The 18591-nt window shown below is 43.3% G+C and overlaps 2 protein-coding genes across 6 annotated transcripts in view; one reads left to right on the top strand and one right to left on the bottom strand.

The window, feature by feature from the left end:
- Window positions 1–5099, bottom strand: part of LOC311056992 (nidogen-1-like) — a 56046-nt gene extending 50947 nt beyond the window's left edge. For all 5 annotated transcript variants that reach the window (XM_084073856.1, XM_084073860.1, XM_084073857.1 and 2 more), the window contains exon 1: window positions 4825–5099. In XM_084073856.1, the coding sequence (XP_083929982.1) occupies window positions 4825–5022 (198 nt within the window). In that variant the 5' untranslated portion in view covers window positions 5023–5099. The remainder of the gene's footprint in view (window positions 1–4824) is intronic.
- Window positions 5100–7228: 2129 nt separating this feature from the next.
- LOC311056140 (G protein-coupled receptor 137Ba-like) lies at window positions 7229–18255 on the top strand (the record flags this gene model as incomplete). The annotated part of the gene is made up of 9 exons (XM_084072553.1): window positions 7229–7277; window positions 8314–8572; window positions 9406–9592; window positions 10850–10899; window positions 13132–13354; window positions 14253–14402; window positions 16155–16283; window positions 17368–17489; window positions 18140–18255. The coding sequence occupies 9 exons, from the start codon at window positions 7229–7231 to the stop codon at window positions 18246–18248; spliced, it is 1278 nt and encodes a 425-aa protein (XP_083928679.1). The 3' UTR covers window positions 18249–18255.
- Window positions 18256–18591: the final 336 nt, after the last annotated feature.

Genomic DNA, 18591 nt, shown 5'->3' with positions numbered 1-18591 from the left:
CGTCTATAATATAGACGTCTATATACAGACGCTTAAAAAACAGCGTCTACTGGGTGTACTGGGGGAGAGGTACGGTTTTTAGCGGTCTAGGCTAAGCCTAGACCGCTAAAAAACTTTCACTGTTAGACCAATTATAACCCCGTTTTAGACGGAGGTCTAATAGCCGACTATGGCTCAGTGGGAATATATATCTAGCAGCATATCTTGTGTGATATGTGCATATAGTAGCATATCTTGTGTGATATGTGCATATAGCAGCATATCTTGTGTGATATGTGCATATAGTAGCATATCTTGTGTGATATGTGCATATAGTAGCATATCTTGTGTGATATGTGCATATAGCAGCATATCTTGTGTGATATGTGCATATAGTAGCATATCTTGTGTGATATGTGCATATAGTAGCATATCTTGTGTGATATGTGCATATAGTAGCATATCTTGTGTGATATGTGCATATAGTAGCATATCTTGTGTGATATGTGCATATAGTAGCATATCTTGTGTGATATGTGCATATAGTAGCATATCTTGTGTGATATGTGCATATAGTAGCATATCTTGTGTGATATGTGCATATAGTAGCATATCTTGTGTGATATGTGCATATAGTAGCATATCTTGTGTGATATGTGCATATAGCAGCATATCTTGTGTGATATGTGCATATAGTAGCATATCTTGTGTGATATGTGCATATAGTAGCATATCTTGTGTGATATGTGCATATAGTAGCATATCTTGTGTGATATGTGCATATAGTAGCATATCTTGTGTGATATGTGCATATAGTAGCATATCTTGTGTGATATGTGCATATAGTAGCATATCTTGTGTGATATGTGCATATAGTAGCATATCTTGTGTGATATGTGCATATAGTAGCATATCTTGTGTGATATGTGCATATAGTAGCATATCTTGTGTGATATGTGCATATAGTAGCATATCTTGTGTGATATGTGCATATAGTAGCATATCTTGTGTGATATGTGCATATAGTAGCATATCTTGTGTGATATGTGCATATAGCAGCATATCTTGTGTGATATGTGCATATAGTAGCATATCTTGTGTGATATGTGCATATAGTAGCATATCTTGTGTGATATGTGCATATAGTAGCATATCTTGTGTGATATGTGCATATAGTAGCATATCTTGTGTGATATGTGCATATAGTAGCATATCTTGTGTGATATGTGCATATAGTAGCATATCTTGTGTGATATGTGCATATAGTAGCATATCTTGTGTGATATGTGCATATAGTAGCATATCTTGTGTGATATGTGCATATAGTAGCATATCTTGTGTGATATGTGCATATAGTAGCATATCTTGTGTGATATGTGCATATAGTAGTATATCTTGTGTGATATGTGCATATAGTAGCATATCTTGTGTGATATGTGCATATAGTAGCATATCTTGTGTGATATGTGCATATAGTAGCATATCTTGTGTGATATGTGCATATAGTAGCATATCTTGTGTGATATGTGCATATAGTAGCATATCTTGTGTGATATGTGCATATAGTAGCATATCTTGTGTGATATGTGCATATAGTAGCATATCTTGTGTGATATGTGCATATAGTAGCATATCTTGTGTGATATGTGCATATAGCAGCAGCTCCATATCTTGTTCCATCTCTAGCATCAACAGAAAAAAAAGCAGAGATTGTAGATGTGATGTGAGAACCAGATGGGTTTTTACTTCCACTCTGAAGAACAAAGCTGTGACTGTGTAGAAGGAAGGAGAGAGGTCTGGGGGTCCCTGGAGGGGGGGGGGGGGTCCCAGCAGACATTTAATTGTTTGGGGGACACACACAGGATGTCACTCATTGGAGAGAGAGAGAGAGAGAGAGAGAGGGGGGGGGGCTAAGGGGCACTTGAAAGAAAGGGGGCGTGGTCTTATGTAACTCCAGGCACACATGTGTCTGTGTCCGAGATCACTCACTCCAAAGTGGTGTAAAAGTAACTAAGTACAAGTACATGTACTCACTCAAGTACAATGCTGAGGTCCCCAGCAAAATGAGTTTAAGACACATGTCTACTCCAGTGGTTCTCAAACTTCTTTATGTCAAGGACCCCCAAATTGATATTGGCCGTGGAGCCCCCCATCTGAAAATGCATTGTGCCAGGGACGCCCCCAGAAGACAAGATTCGAGAGCTTGTAGATCTGCTGATTTTGAATAGCCAACATGTAAATGGATAAAGTGGTTAAAATGATGCTTTATGAACTACTTTTGCTGGGAACCCCCTGGCCTGGAACCCCCCCAAAAAAGGACCCCTGGGGGTCCCCGGACACCAACCTCTGAGAACCACTGGTTTAGTGAGTGTGTGACACAACTATTTCAGTCATGTGATGGACGATGGTGAATGTTTAAACATCTTCAAATCCTCCAAAACAACCTGCAGTGAAACATGATCTGTTAATGAATCACTTCTCTGAGCTCTGAGAGCTAATGGTAAACATTCTGGAGGATTTAATGGTAAACATACACGTCTGCATTCCTCCAGCATAAAGAGACAGTCCTGTGTGGTCTGTGAGGTCTGTGCAGCATGGTGAGCTATACACACACTGGTTTATACAAACACTTCAGCCTCAAACGCATTGTCATTATATTTATATGACTCATAAATATAATGACATAAAACGCTCATAAAGTATATGAGCAGAACCAGGGAAGGGATAATATGATGAAAACGTACCGGAGGACAAAACACATAACTTCATAGAACACATGCACGCAAGCACGCAAACGCGCACGCGCACAGGCACACGCACACGTGCACGCGCACACGCACACAGCACAAAAGCAGAACCTGATGTACAACACTTCAACACTAACCCATGGGGAGCGGGGATCAAACCGGGAACCTTATGATTTTGAATCGTACGCACACACGCACACCACACGCGCACACACACACACACACACACACACACACACACACACACACACACACACACACACACACACACACACACACACACACACACACACACACACACACACACACACACACACACACACACACACACACACACACACACACACACATTGATTACGGAATAGCAAAACAGAGACAGAATGCTGAAATACCACCAGACAGACAGACAGACAGACAGACAGACAGACAGACAGACAGACAGCATGTTCTCCATCACATGACAAGAGGAATGTGTGTGGGTGTGCAAGCATGCATCCTGCATACATACTGTATACTGTATGTGTGCGTGTGCGTGTGCGTGTGCGTGTGCGTGTGCGTGTGCGCGTGCGTGCGTGCGTGTGTGTGCGCGTGTGTGTGTGTGTGTGTGCGTGCGCGTGTGTGTGTGGCCCAAAACAGACTTTAAATCAATGGTTCTCAAACATTTTCATGCCAAGGACCCTCAATGTATTTTATATGTCCAGGGACCCCATATGAACATAATGTCCGCCCCCCCCCCTCCCCCCAGGGACCCCCATGAGAGAAGATTTTGTTGTTAAAATATTTCACAATTATTACAAACCTGTCACTTATTTTTCACAACATGTTTTGAAAATAGCCTCTGTATGTATTTAGGGTTAAACTGATGTTGATGCTGTATTAACATGTTTTGCTGGGGACCCCCTGGAACCCCCTCAGGGACCCCTGGGTATACACGCACGCACACACACACGCACACGCACACACACACACACACACACACACACACACACACACACACACACACACACACACACACACACACACACACACACACACACACACACACACACACGGGTAGGGGGTTGTAGGGGGTTCCAGGGGGTCCCCAGCAAAATGTGTATTAATACATCATCACAACCATTTAAACCACTTTATCCATTCATACGTTGGCTATTCAAAAATAACAGATCTACAAGCTTCTACATCTGCTATTTCTGAACATTTTTGAAAAATCTCAAAAATGTTTCTTTTTTCTTTCTTTTTTTAACAAATCTTGTCTTCTGGGGGTCCCTGAGACAAAATATCTTCTGATGGGGGTCCGCAGCCAAATATATATTAATTTGGGGGTCCTTGACATGACAAAAGTTTAAGAACCACTGTTGGTTTGTTTACTGTTGAGTGAGAAAACAATGTTCACATTCAAGCTAATCATCAAATATCTATCAGATAGATAGATATTTAGCCATATGGTTCACATGACGCTCGTCTGTCACAAGCATCATGGCGCTACTTGTTCCTGGTTTTTGACATTTCTTTATTTACAACCCGTACATCTACATAAACCTTCATATGTCAAATATAAAGTGCTGACCCCACGGCAATGGATTCAACAAGATAAAACGCTTGGGTCTCAGTACCCGTATCTTCTGTATTGTTCAATAAAAAGTATTTTAATCCGATTGGTGGCCATTTTCTTAGAATTTCCTTCATATGCTTTTAATTACGCGACCTAATCGGTTGAAAGGTGTACTGCACTCTGATACATTATAACTCTAAGAGAAAATGGCCACCAATCGGATTAAAATGCATTTTATTGAACCAATACAGAAAATACGGGTACTTAGACTTTAGCGTTTCAACTTACATCCATGGCCGTGGGGTAAGTGATTAATATTTGAAATTTGAACGTTTATATAAATGTACAGGTTGTAATTGAAAAAATGTCAAAAACCAGGAACAAGTTGTGCAATGACTGTCATGATATGATATTTACAGGGGCCAGTTTCAAATTGCTGCCATCTGAAGGTACTCTATAATAATAGATAAATACATATGTAATGAAACATAAATAGATAGATAGATAGATAGATATCATATTATAATAGATTAATAAACTCACATAAACTGTATCAAACTCGTCATCATAGTAGAACAGGTTTCGGTCCAGAGGGAGGCTGAGGGTCTCATCTGTCCCGGGGTCCAGAAGATCATCTCCGGCTGAGGGTCCGAACGCGAACATCTGGCTCCGCTGCACGGCCCGCACGCACGTGCACGCGCACAGCAGCAACACCGTGCACGTGAAAAACGAGCCTCTCATTTTAATGAACACTTTAATCAACTAGTTTATTAAGACTTAATGAAGTGATAATAAAGTGACAGGAGGAACAGGAGGAACAGGAGGAACGTGCACCGGACGCACCAAGAACAGAATGAATGAAGGAGGAGAGGAGAGGAGAGGAGAGGAAAAGAGAGGAGAGGAGCTGTGAGGAGGGGAGGAACCTCTGGACACGGTTGGAGGAGGTGCCAATGGAGGAGTAAAGTAGCCTACTCTGATTTCTTTCTTTCTTTCTTTCTTTCTTTCTCGCTTTACTTTATTAGTTTTAGATCAAGTAGTGAAGGAGTGTAAAACCCTACTCTCTTTCAAAACTGCCCTTAAACAATACCTTCAGGAGGCTGCAATTCGAAACTGGCCCTAGTAAAAGTCATAACCTACCCCCCCCCCCTATCTACGAGAGTCTTAGCTCCAGCCCCCCAGTTTGTCCTGGAATGTCACCAGTAAAGCCCGTATTTCTTCAAACAACTGTATAACTGTATAAATGATAAATATAAGGTGCTTACCCACTTGCTCCAAATGTTAACTAGGTTTCTGTAGTGTTTGTTTAATGTTTTAGTGCATATTGTTCAATGAAGAAGTGTTTTAATCCCTTCTGTGTAGATTCTGTCGAAGGTTCCCGATGGGTGGTAGTGACGGAGCGCATCCGGTGAAAGCCGGAATTACACTTAATGTAAATAGGAAGTAAACGAGGGGGGGAAATGGCGTTCGGCCACAGACTGGATTAAAACACTTCTTTATTGAAACATATGGACTAATATATTGTACAAATAATCCGGACACCTAGTTAACACTTAGTACAAGCGGGTAAACACCTTATATTTTGCATTTGTACATGTTTAGAGAAATACGAGTTTCACTAATGACATTTCAGAGCAAACTGGTGGGGGGGGGGGGGGAGCTAAGACTCTCATTCCCAGCAAAATGAGTGAATTTTGCATTCAATTCAGTTTAACCACTTGAGCCTGATACACATAGGCTATTTGAAATTAGCAGATCTACAAGCTCACAACGCCTAGCTTTATGACGCGTTGTGAGCTTGTAGATAGGCTATTTTTATTTTTATTTTATTTAACTTGCAAAAGTGTTTAACATTTGGAATATTTTTTAAACAAATCTTGTATGGGGGGTCCCTGGCAGAACATATTTTCAGATGGGGGTCACCGCCGGCCAAATACTTTACACAATACTTTACACAATTTGACATGAACAGGTCTGGCTGACCCCCTGAGTGACATCCTGCCATGGTCTTTTGTCTGCCTCTGTGGCTCAAGCGTCTGGCGCCCTCTCGTGGATGAAGTGAGTGAACACGCCCTGCAAAGAGGAGTTAAAGGGATATTTCACTTTAAAAAAAACTTTGGGTCATTTTATCATCTACTCATGGCTTTAGTGAGCCCCCAAGACCGTTTTTAAGTTGCTTGATTCAGTATTTAGATATTTGATATTCATTTTATCAGACACGCCCCCTTACTATACAAACTATTATAACTTCAAACTCCATTTTTAACATGTTAGATTAATCAACAACACCCGTCCTTGGTTCTGGTGACTGATATTGTCCTTCTAATGCGTGAGGAGACTGTGTTTTCAATTACTTTTTTCATTTATTTTTAATATTTTTTTGGGGAAATGAAAACAATTAAATACAATAAAAAAAAAGATGTAAAATAAATGAAAAAAGGAATAAAAAAAACATACATTACCCACTTCAGCCCTCTATACATTTAGGCCATTTGAAAATAGAAGATCTACAAGATCACAATGCCTCACGAGGAGAGGAGAGGAGAGGAGAGGAGAGGAGAGGAGAGGAGAGCTCTTCCACACACGTGGAGGAGAGTCTCTCTCTTTCCAGATCCATCTACCCCCCCCTCCTCCCCCCACACACCACACCACAGCCCCTCCCACTCCTGCTGCAGCTCTCAGCCAATGGCATGCCAGGAAGCAGCAGCCACGTGACCGAAAGCCACCAATGACTCCGCTTGAGGCACCGGCAGAAAAGAGGAGTGTCCGTCCGTCTGTCTGTCTGTCTGTCTCTGTCTCTGTCTCTCTCTCTCTCCATCTCTCTCTCCCTATTTCTCCATCTGTATATTCTCTCCATCTCTCTGTCTTCCTCTCTTTCATCGTTCTTGTCGTCTTTCTGATCCCTCCATCTCTCATCCATCCTTCCATCTCGTGGGGGAGCGAGGGCGTGATGGAGAGCCAGGGAAGCCGGGTGGAGCACGCTGCATCAGCATCATCAGGTTATCATTTATATTCTTATCATTATATACATTACTTCTTCTATCAATACAATGATCCACAATCAAATGTTTTCATTTTATATATCAATTTCATTTTTATATTTTTTATAACATTTTTACATTAAATATTTTCTCTGAAAATAACAGATCTACAATCTCTCAACACGTCACGTTGTGATGCGGTGAGAGCTTGTAGATCTGTAGGTTTTTCCTTCAATAATACGGATGCTGGGGTTCAAGTGGTTAAATATATTTTTGTATTTTATCTTATGAATGGATGAAGCCTTGTTCAGCACGACACAGTTTTATAAAACACTGTGTCGTGCAAAGACAAACAAAATAGCAGATCTACAAGCGTCGCTTTTTTATTTAACCTATAACGACATGATCACATATTTCTTTTCCTTTATGTATTTTATAAATGTTCTTTGAAGGGATCGATTGAGAATAGATTATTTTATAAAAAATGATCAATTCATATTTCATAATGAATTAAGCAGTAGTGTAAAGTAACTAAGTACATTTACTCAAGTACTGTACGTGAGGATATATATTTTTTTGGAGTATTTCCAATTTTCATTACTTTTACTCCACTACAATTATTTGAAAACTTAAGTTACTAGCTACTTTTCAGATATACATTAATTTATTATAAAACATACATTAACCACTGTAGCCCTATTTTATACCGAGGCTATTTTCAAACATTTTAGTACTTTTACTTTTGGAACTTTAAATACATTTTGATACCAATACTTTCGTACTTTTATTCAAGTACATTTTTGATTACGGACTTTTACTTGTAACAGAGTACTTGCAGTATTGATACTTTTACTTAAGTCAAACATTTGAGTACGTCTTCCACCACTGGAATAGACCATATTCACACGGCGGCCATATTGCCATTAAGTCAATGAAATGCCACCCCAGTTGCCACCCCAGTTGCCACAGCAACGCAATGTTAAATTCCAAAATGGCCACCGTGTGAATATGGCCTATTATGCAGTTTGATGAACCCGTTGCATTCCCCTCACAGGAGAGATGTCCGGAGTCTCGGCGACGCTAGCTGCGACGCTAGCAGCGACGCTAGGCGGCGCTTTGGCGTCCTCCTCCTCCTCCGCCGCCAACGGCTCCGCCCCCCACCGCCTGCTGGCCCCGCCCACCATGACCCCGGCCGTCCCGCCCTTCGTGAAGCTGGGCCTGACGGTGGTCTACACCGTCTTCTACTCCACGCTGTTCGCCTTCGTCTACGTCCAGCTGTGGCTGGTGCTGCGCTACCGACACAAACGCTTCAGGTTGGTGATGCTATCTCGTCATTCGTCATTGGCAGTCAAAGAGTTAACTCATTCACTGCCACTGACGTAATAAACGTAATTATTCCCGTTTATCAATTCTGCCACTGACGTAAAAAACATATTATTATTATTAATTTATTTTTCAAATTTGACCCAAAGACCAAGGAGATATGATTTTCCAAAGATCTAGACTCCCATCCGCTTCCTTGTTAACTTAAAACTTAAAAATTCTGTATCTCGGCTCCTGAGTACTTTTTTTTTTCAATGAAAAATCTCTTGCAGTGGGCAAACGCGGCCAGCAATAATTCCGTCGTATTAGGCAGGTCCAAAAAAAACGTTGTTTAGCAGCCTCTGCTGATCATTACCGTCACTGCAGGTCGTTTGTTTATTCCTGCATTACCCAGAATTCCATTTGTTTTCACCTGAAGACGGCGTTTAAAAAAGCGTTTTTTAATTGTTTTATACTATCTGTGGATCGTTTCTCTTAGCCAGTGGAGCATTAGTTACCGTGAGCTTTTCCTGGCCAAACAGGAAACCGGTGCGGTAGTTTCTGGCCAAACAGGAAACCGGTGCGGTAGTTTCTGGCCAAACAGGAAACCGGTGCATTTCCGTTTCTGTTTTCCGGACGGATGATGTCATTTTCGCGGGAATGACACCCTGGCCCCCTTTTCAATAGAAAATAGTTTATAAAAGGCTTTTGGGGGTGAAATTCATGGAGTGGGTGTTGTGAAACATTTGCCACTCACAAAAGATATACAATTTAACTTGAGTTTTTTTTTTAAAAGTTACCTAGTATAACTTTAAGTAAAACATATGGGTACTCTGTGGTGCAGCTACCAGACAGCCTTCCTGTTCCTGTGTCTGCTGTGGGCGGCTCTGCGGGCGCTGCTGTTCTCCTTCTACTTCAGAGACTGTGTGACGGCCAACACCCTGCCTCCCTTCACCTTCTGGCTGCTCTACTGCTGCCCCGTCTGCCTGCAGTTCTGCTGCCTGAGCCTCATGAACCTCTACTGCGCCCAGGTCAGTACCGTCTGAGCCTCATGAGAACCTCTACTGCGCCCAGGTCAGTACCGTCTGAGCCTCATGAACCTCTACCGTGCCCGGGTCAGTCCCGTCTGAGCCTCATGAACCTCTACTGCGCCCAGGTCAGTACCGTCTGAGCCTCATGAACCTCTACTGCGCACAGGTCAGTACCGTCTGAGCCTCATGAACCTCTACTGCGCACAGGTCAGTACCGTCTGAGCCTCATGAACCTCTACTGCGCACAGGTCAGTACCGTCTGAGCCTCATGAACCTCTACCGTGCCCGGGTCAGTCCTGTCTGAGCCTCATGAACCTCTACTGTGCACGGGTCAGTCCCGTCTGAGCCTCATGAACCTCTACTGTGCACGGGTCAGTCCTGTCTGAGCCTCATGAACCTCTACTGGGCACGGGTCAGTCCTGTCTGAGCCTCATGAACCTCTACTGTGCACGGGTCAGTCCTGTCTGAGCCTCATGAACCTCTACTGTGCCCAGGTCAGTACCGTCTGAGCCTCATGAACCTCTACTGTGCCCAGGTCAGTACCGTCTGAGCCTCATGAACCTCTACTGTGCCCAGGTCAGTACCGTCTGAGCCTCATGAACCTCTACTGCGCCCGGGTCAGTCCCGTCTGAGCCTCATGAACCTCTACTGTGCACGGGTCAGTCCTGTCTGAGCCTCATGAACCTCTACTGTGCACGGGTCAGTCCCGTCTGAGCCTCATGAACCTCTACTGTGCACGGGCCAGTCCTGTCTGAGCCTCATGAACCTCTACTGTGCACGGGTCAGTCCTGTCTGAGCCTCATGAACCTCTACTGTGCACAGGCCAGTCCTGTCTGAGCCTCATGAACCTCTACTGCATTGTGACGCATTGTGAGCTTGTAGATCTGCTATTTTGAAACGGCACAAATGTATATAGGCCTGAAGTGGTTAATGTATGTTTTGTAATAATAATCAAAATCTACAAAGTAACCAGTAACTAAAGTTTTTTAAATAATTGTAGTGGAGTAAAAGTACAATATTTGGATCTGAGATGTAGTGGAGTAGAAGTTAAAGTTTTGGAAATTGGAAAAAAAGTAAAGTACAAATACCTCAAAATTGTACTTAGCTACTTTCCACCACTGCTTGGGACACACATACCAAGAAGTCAAACAGGACGACGGACATCATTCACCCTCGTTATTATGATTATGATTATTATTATTAGAAATGTCCATCTGCTTATTTATTTAAGATGTATCTCTGTGTTTACATTTGCAGCTTTACTTCAAGGCCAAGTCCAAGTATACTCCAGCTCTACAGAAATACAGGTACTGGAACTATCTCTGTTCTACCAGTAACAGAACTGGAACTATCTCTGTTCTACCAGTAACAGAACTGGAACTATCTCTGTTCTACCAGTAACAGAAGTGGAACTATCTCTGTTCTATCAGAACTGGAACTATCCCAGTAACATGCACAGTACACGCTCACCTGTGAGCTTGTAGATTGGCTATTTTTGCATTAAAATAGTCCTTAATTGGTTAATGTACTGTACGGTATGTTTTGTATTCATATAGTCTAACTCTAAATCCACAAAGTAACTTGTAACTAAAGTCTTCAGATAATTGTAGTGCAGTAAAAAGTACAATATTTGCCTCAGAGATGTAGTGGGGTAGAAGTTTGAAGGATCAAATAATTGACATACTGAAGTACCGCAAAATTGTGCAGTACTTGAGTAAAAGTACTTAGTTACTTTCCACCTCTAGATGCATTTATAGAATAGCTTAAGTCTTCATTTGAACACATTTCATGATTCTTTTAATATAAAATATAATTGTTGAAATTACGCCCCTATGGAAAATATGTATCATTTTTACTGGTGTTAAGATTTAAAGTAATTGTCCAATGTGTTTCATTTTCTTTTTTTGTTGTGCTTCTATTTAATTTGCATTTTTCATTTATTTTTTAATGCTTTGTCAACTACATTTTATGAATATGACCGTTTAATCCTAAATGTTCTGTTTCACCAGGTTGTGTTCAGTTGTCATCAAGTTGGTCCGTCTTTTCGGCTAATTTTCATGTGTTTTATTTTGATTTGACTTTAAGATGAGATCATTTTTATAAAACCTTTTGTTTTTGGTTTCATTTCAAACAAATGTATCATTTCTCTCTTCTCTTATTTTTGTCATAATCACTATGATGTCATCTCCTCTCATTTATTTTCTCACAAACTAAACTTAAATACTATGTTATTAAGTTATTATCAAGAGCGTCACACAACAGTAGTGAAAATAGCCGATCTACAAGCTGAAGAAGTAAAGAAAAAACTACACTATCCATCAGCCTCCCTATCTCTAAAAAAACATAAAACAAAACTACACTACCCACAAGCCTCCCTGTCTCTTCAAAAACAAAAGAAAAACATCGTTACCCATCAGCCTCCCTGTCTGTAAAAAAAAAATCACACCCAGTGTGAAGTGGGCGGTGTGTGGTCATCACAACATGACTCACTTTAAAAAAAGGATAAATTACTTTTTTTAAAGTCCATACTGCTATTCATAGGGCTTCACATGTGTCATGTGTTTCGCTAGCCAATCACAGTCCTGAATTTGCAATCACATTACAGTTAGTGGTGATGACACTAGCTGTAATGTGATTGGCTGACTTTGCAAAAGTATAGATTTGCATTGACTGTGGAAGGGTTAGGGTTGTAGACTGCGTTGTAGACTATTGGCCAATCACGGTGCAGGATTGGTCAGTGTCCAAAACTCACTTATAGGGAGCGGTTACACCGCCCCAAAAAACATAAAACAAAACTACACTACCCATCAGCCTCCCTATCTCTAAAAAAAATCACACCTGTGTGAAGGTAGCGGCGCCTTTGATATATTTTGTCATAGATATGTGTTTCTACTAGAGAAACAATATTAAATCTCTGTAAATTTATTTCAAGGCTTCCAGTGGCACTAAATAGTACTCATTGTTTATTTAGTCATTGTTTATATAGACATCTAATTCTATATTCATGACATCATAGTGATGTCATGAATAGTAACATAGTGATGTCATGAATAGTGACCAATCAGAACGTTGACGGACCTGACCAATCAGAACGTTGACGGACCTGACCAATCAGAACCTTGGCGAGCCTGACCAATCAGAACGTTGACGGACCTGACCAATCAGAACCTTGGCGAGCCTGACCAATCAGAACGTTGACGGACCTGACCAATCAGAACCTTGGCGAGCCTGACCAATCAGAACGTTGACGGACCTGACCAATCAGAACCTTGGCGAGCCTGACCAATCAGAACGTTGACGGGCCTGACCAATCAGAACGTTGACGCAAAAGCCAGGTATAGAGGGCTAATATCCGCTCTATACCTAAAGGTATAGAGCGGCTAGCGCCGCTAAAAAACATAAAACTACACTACCCACAAGCCTCCCTGTCTCTTCAAAAACAAAAGAAAAACATCATTACCCATCAGCCTCCCTGTCTCTAAAAAAAAGAAATTAAATAAAAACTACACTACCCACAAGCCTTCCTGTCTCTCTCCCAGGCTTCCCCTGTATGTGGTGTTCGTGGCCGTCAGCCTGCTGTTCCTGCTGGTCAACCTGGTGTGTGCTCTGCTGGTGAAGATGAGCTCCATGGAGGCGCGCAGCATCGTGCTGGTCAGGGTGACCATCAACGACACCCTGTTCGTCCTCTGTGCCATCAGCCTGTCCGTCTGCCTCTACAAGGTGTCCAAGATGTCCCTGTCCAGCATCTACCTGGAGTCCAAGGTACAGTTCTCAAATTCTGCCCGAACGAGACCCGACGTTTTCGGGCCAAAATCTATGCTAATTGGTCGGGCCGGGCCGAGCCTCGGGTTCAGTGAAAAAAAAATGTATTACCCCCAAAAAAAGACATTTCAACTGCCCCGACGGACGACGGACATGTCAGTGGATGTATTGGATGTGTTGGATGTATTGGATGCAGCTCAAAGTGAACTTTACTCAGGTATCTGGTTTGTTGCCGTCCGACCTTCCTAGCCCGTGTTATTAAAGAAAAACGGGCGACAATGGCCAAAACTCAATCGAAAATCGGCGATCGAAAATCCAATGTCCAAAATCCTTATCTTAGGGGGCACGGTGGTGTGCAGTCGGTAGCACTGTCGCCTCACAGCTAGAGGGTCCTCGGTTTCGATTCCCGCCGGGGACGCTGTGGGCGCTGGGGGGGCGTGTCCTCTCCTCCGCGTCATCAGTGCCTATACCCTAGTGGGACCTTTCTGTGTGGAGTTTGCATGTTCTCCTCGTGTCTCCTAGGGTAGGTATCCCTCACAACAATCATGCTGTAATCCAGGTCTCTATACTGCCTCCCCCTGGTGGAATGGAAAGGAACTGGTTGGAATAACGTGTTCCTTCCACGCGCTACGTCCTACCGGGGAAACTCCCCCGTTAGGTGATAAGAAGCGGCCTGCTCACTCCTCATGCGTTGAAGGAAGCATGAGCTCACGTTCGGGGCTCTCCCCAGGCTGGCAGAGGGAGAGTAGCGCCCAGGATTACAAGCTTAGGCATTGGCACCAGGTGAAAAATGGGTTAAAAAATCGTGGGATAAAAACTTTAAGTAAAAAGATGTCTTATCTGTACAAGCTCTGTGTATCTATGTGAACGTGTTGTCATTACACGTGTCGTCCTCTAGGGGACGTCGGTGTGTCAGGTGACTCTCATCGGCGTCATGGTGGTGTTGCTGTACGCGTCGCGGGCCTGTTACAACCTGCTGGTACTGGTTCTCAGCCACGCCCACAACATCAACTCCTTCGACTACGACTGGTACAACGTCTCTGACCAGGTAATTAACACTAATTAATTAACCACACCTTAACCACCGTTACAACGTCTCTGACCAGGTAATTAACACTAATTAATTAACCACGCCTTAACCACCGTTACAACGTCTCTGACCAGCAGGTAATTGAACAGTTTGTAGCTGCTATTTTTGTCAGTTTGTCATGTTTTTCCTGTTGCTGTTGGTTGTCATGGCAGCCAGTTCCCACTTGATGTTGTGCGGGAGTCCAGACTGCTCCAGATTCTACCCAATAACTGCCAGTCTGCATAATGTCTTCAGACTAGGACTTAGATCTAAGATGTACAGGTCATCAGTGGGTGTGGATCCTTTATGTCCTCCATAGAAGATGATAGGATCTCCCACTCTGCAGGAGCACAGCCTAAACATGCTACCCGTCTGGCAGCTTTCCCGTCTGGGTGGTAGGATGTCATGAGACCTAAATCCAGAGACCTTCTTCCAGGAAAAGGTCTCTGGATTTAATTTCCACAGATCGTTGAACCACGTCTCGACGACGCTATATTCACATCTGTGACAATGAAATATGTACAGCTCTTCATTGTAGGCAAAGGCTGCGACCGAACCCTGGAGTCCATTTGCAAGCTGTGCCGTAGGTGTTCCCAGCCAGCAGTTGGTCTCTGTGTCAAACACCCTGATGTTAATGTAGGATTCCCAAATGGACCAGCAACCCCCAGAAACAAACATCTTTGTCCCGATGATGGTGGCAGAGTGATATTCTGAAGCCGGTGGTGGAGTACCTCTGGTGTTAATAAGACCAGACCATTGTGGCAGTGTCCAACTTGTACATGTCATTATAGTGGTAACTGTGGTCGTTCAATCCTCCATGAATATACATGACCTTCCCCAAGACACAGGCTGAGTGGCCCAGCCTCGACTCTGGAACGGTCCCTGAAACGTCGGGTTGAAACCATCTGTGGGCGTCCACATCAAACGCATAAAGAAGGTTGCAGTTCTCCGTTTCGTCATGCCTATACCCTCCCCATATGTAGGCGAGGTCTCCTATGAGCACAGCTGTGTGGCCATATCGCCTAGAGGGAACCTCAAGGGGAGGTTCTCCTCTACCAGTTGAGACTGGTGGCACCTTCACCCAGCACAGAGACACAGCGTTTAAGATGTGCACCACGATCTGATGACTGTGGTTGACCTTCTTGGTGGAGAACAAGTACACCTTGTTCTCCACCACCGCAGCAGTATGGTAATCCATTCCCTGTGGTCCACCATTCAGATGCGGGGTCCAGCGTAACATCTGAGTTGACAACTAATCTACAGGTGAATCGGTTCGGAAGCACGATGTGAACGACGCTGCGTTTTATAAGTCATTTTAAAGGACATTTATGCCACTGTGATGATACTGTGATGTTACTGAGTGATGAGGTCATTAGGCAGAACAGTTATTTGTTACTCACCCCAGACACTGACAGTTTGTGAGGATGTGGACAGGCAAGCGCTGGAGGTGTCTCAAAACCTGGGGTGCACGAACGCGCACGCACACACACACACACACACACACACACACACACACACACACACACACACACACACACACACACACACACACACACACACACACACACACACACACACACACACACACACACACACACACACAAATATGTTGTATTGTATGTATAATAAAACATGTGTGTGTGTGTGTGTGTGTGTGTGTGTGTGTGTGTGTGTGTGTGTGTGTGTGTGTGTGTGTGTGTGTGTGTGTGTGTGTGTGTGTATGTATTCCAGGCTGATCTGAGGTCATCACTAGGGGACGGGGGCTACATCGTGTTCGGGGTCATTCTGTTCGTCTGGGAGCTGCTGCCCACCTCCCTGGTGGTCTACTTCTTCCGAGTACGAAGACCACCGCAGGACCGGGTCTGTCTGTCTGTCTGTCTTATCTCTCCCTCTTATCGGCGTATTTTAACCTTTTTCGTAAATTAATGCCGTACTTCGCCATATGTCACACAACAGTAGCAAAAATAGCAAAAATAGCAGATCTACAAGCTCAAAAAGTTTTAAGCTTGTAGATCTGCTATTTTTGATGTTTTTTTGTATTGAAATCCTGTTTATGTTGTGCTATTTTTCAATTGGAATCGTGAAAAGTAACATTTTCATTTAATTTCAAATGCATTTAGTTATACTTATGTTAACTTTATGAACTTAAATACAAATACATTGGACATAAACAAGACAATATAATGTTAATACTAGTCATTAAGCTACTAATATAGACTGAAGTAATTAAAGCGGATCATGTTTGCATGTTTAGAATCATAACAGCTGAAATCAATAATATATCACTATTCTGATATTAACCTGTGGGACGCATTAAGTGAAGTTGGGGGCCGCATGTGGCCCTCGGGCCACCAGTTGCCCATGTATGCATTAGATCAGTGGTTTTCAACCAGTGGTCCTTGAGGGAGTACCAGGGGGTCCCCAGCAAAATTAGTTAATAGCGTCACAATAATTTTTAACCACTTAGCTTTGGCTATTAAAAAATAGCAGATCTACATCTGCTATTTTTGAAAAACCTTGAAAAAGTGTGCATATCTTTGAATATTTATATTTTTTAAAGCGAAAATTAACTGATATCTTTGATTCTGGGGGTCCCTGGCACAAAACCTTTTCAAATGGGCGTCCGCGGCCAAATACATATCATTTTGGGGGTCCTTGACATGTAAAAGTTGGAGCTCCACTGATATAGCAACAAACTGTTAGGATTTAGAAAATATTTTTAGATATGTATTTGGCCGCAGATATCAAAAATGTTTTGTTCCAGGGACCTGGCCCCCCAGAAGCAAAGATTTGAGTTACACATGTTTGCTTTAAAAATATATATATATTCAAAGATTTGCACAAAGTTTCAAGGTTTTTGAATAGCCAAATAAATCTAAAATGACACAGACACGTTCCCGGATTGAATGGGTTAAACTAATGCTGACGTGTGATTGGTCCACAGACTGCAGCAGTTCTTCCCAACCATGGGATGCTGTCATCTAGAGGATACTTCTTTGATAATCCTCGACGTTACGACAGCGATGACGACCTGGCCTGGACCATCCCTCCTAACACTACAGCTAGGTATTAAACATGATTAAACATGATTAAAGTGTAAAATAGTAGAGTATGTTAAGATAACGAACACTACCGCTCTTCTACGGCTTCGGCACGGTGGTGCAGTCGGTAGCGCTGTCTCCTCACAGCTAGAAGGTCCTGGGTTCGATTCCCGCCGGGGACGCTGGGCGCGTGTCTTCTCCTCCGTGTCATCAGTGCCCATACCCTAGGTGGAGTTGGTGAAAGGGCCTTTATGTGTGGAGTTTGCATGTTCTCCCCGTGTCCCCTAGGTTAAGTACCCTCACAAAAACATGTAGTAATCCTGGTCTCTATACTGCCTCCCCCTGGTCAGCCGTGGGCGCCTGATGGAGGGGAAAGGAACTGGTTGGAATAACGTGTTCCTTCCACGCGCTACGTCCTACCGGGGAAACTCCCCCCTGTCAGGTGACAAGAAGCTCCGTCCTACCGGGGAAACTCCCCCCTGTCAGGTGACAAGAAGGTCAGTTGGCTTTCATGCATTGAAGGAGGCATGAGCTCAGCCATGGGCTCCCTAGGCTGGTGGGGGGGAGTGTAGCGCCCAGGATCAATTACAAAATTGGCACAGGTGAAAAAAGGGTTACAAAATTGTGGGATTTTTTTTTTTTTAAGTAAAAGTACTCTCTCTCTTCTCCGTACAGTATTTCTTCAGACTGGGGCAGTCGACACAGCAGTTTCACGGTTCACGGCGACGAGCAGCGTCTGTCGACCTCCGCCGCCAACGCCGGAGAGCTCCACCCCTACCCATAATGCACTCTGTCCTCCACACGGTACACCACCACCACTCCGCACTTTGACACCGTCGTTTTTTTTTTGTCGGGTCCTGTTTATGAACGGACGAACGAACGAACGGACGAACGAACGAATGAACGAACGAACGAACGGACGGACGAACGGACGGGCGGACGGACGGAAGAAATAAACAGCACCTACAAAACCGAGCCTGTCTATTATGTTCTATAACCGTCATAACTGACAGAATGTTTGTTTCTTATATGAGTGACATGGCTGGATAATAAGTCTTGACATACCCAGTACTGTAGGGACCAGGGGTGCCGATTTATGTCCACGCTACTGGGTGCGCAGCGCGTGC

This window comes from Gymnoscopelus microlampas (assembly GCF_963454915.1).
Source record: "Gymnoscopelus microlampas genome assembly, chromosome: 2".
Lineage (NCBI taxonomy): Eukaryota > Metazoa > Chordata > Actinopteri > Myctophiformes > Myctophidae > Gymnoscopelus > Gymnoscopelus microlampas.
Note: the sequence above shows the minus strand (reverse complement) of the source record. Positions and strands in the feature narration are given on the sequence as shown.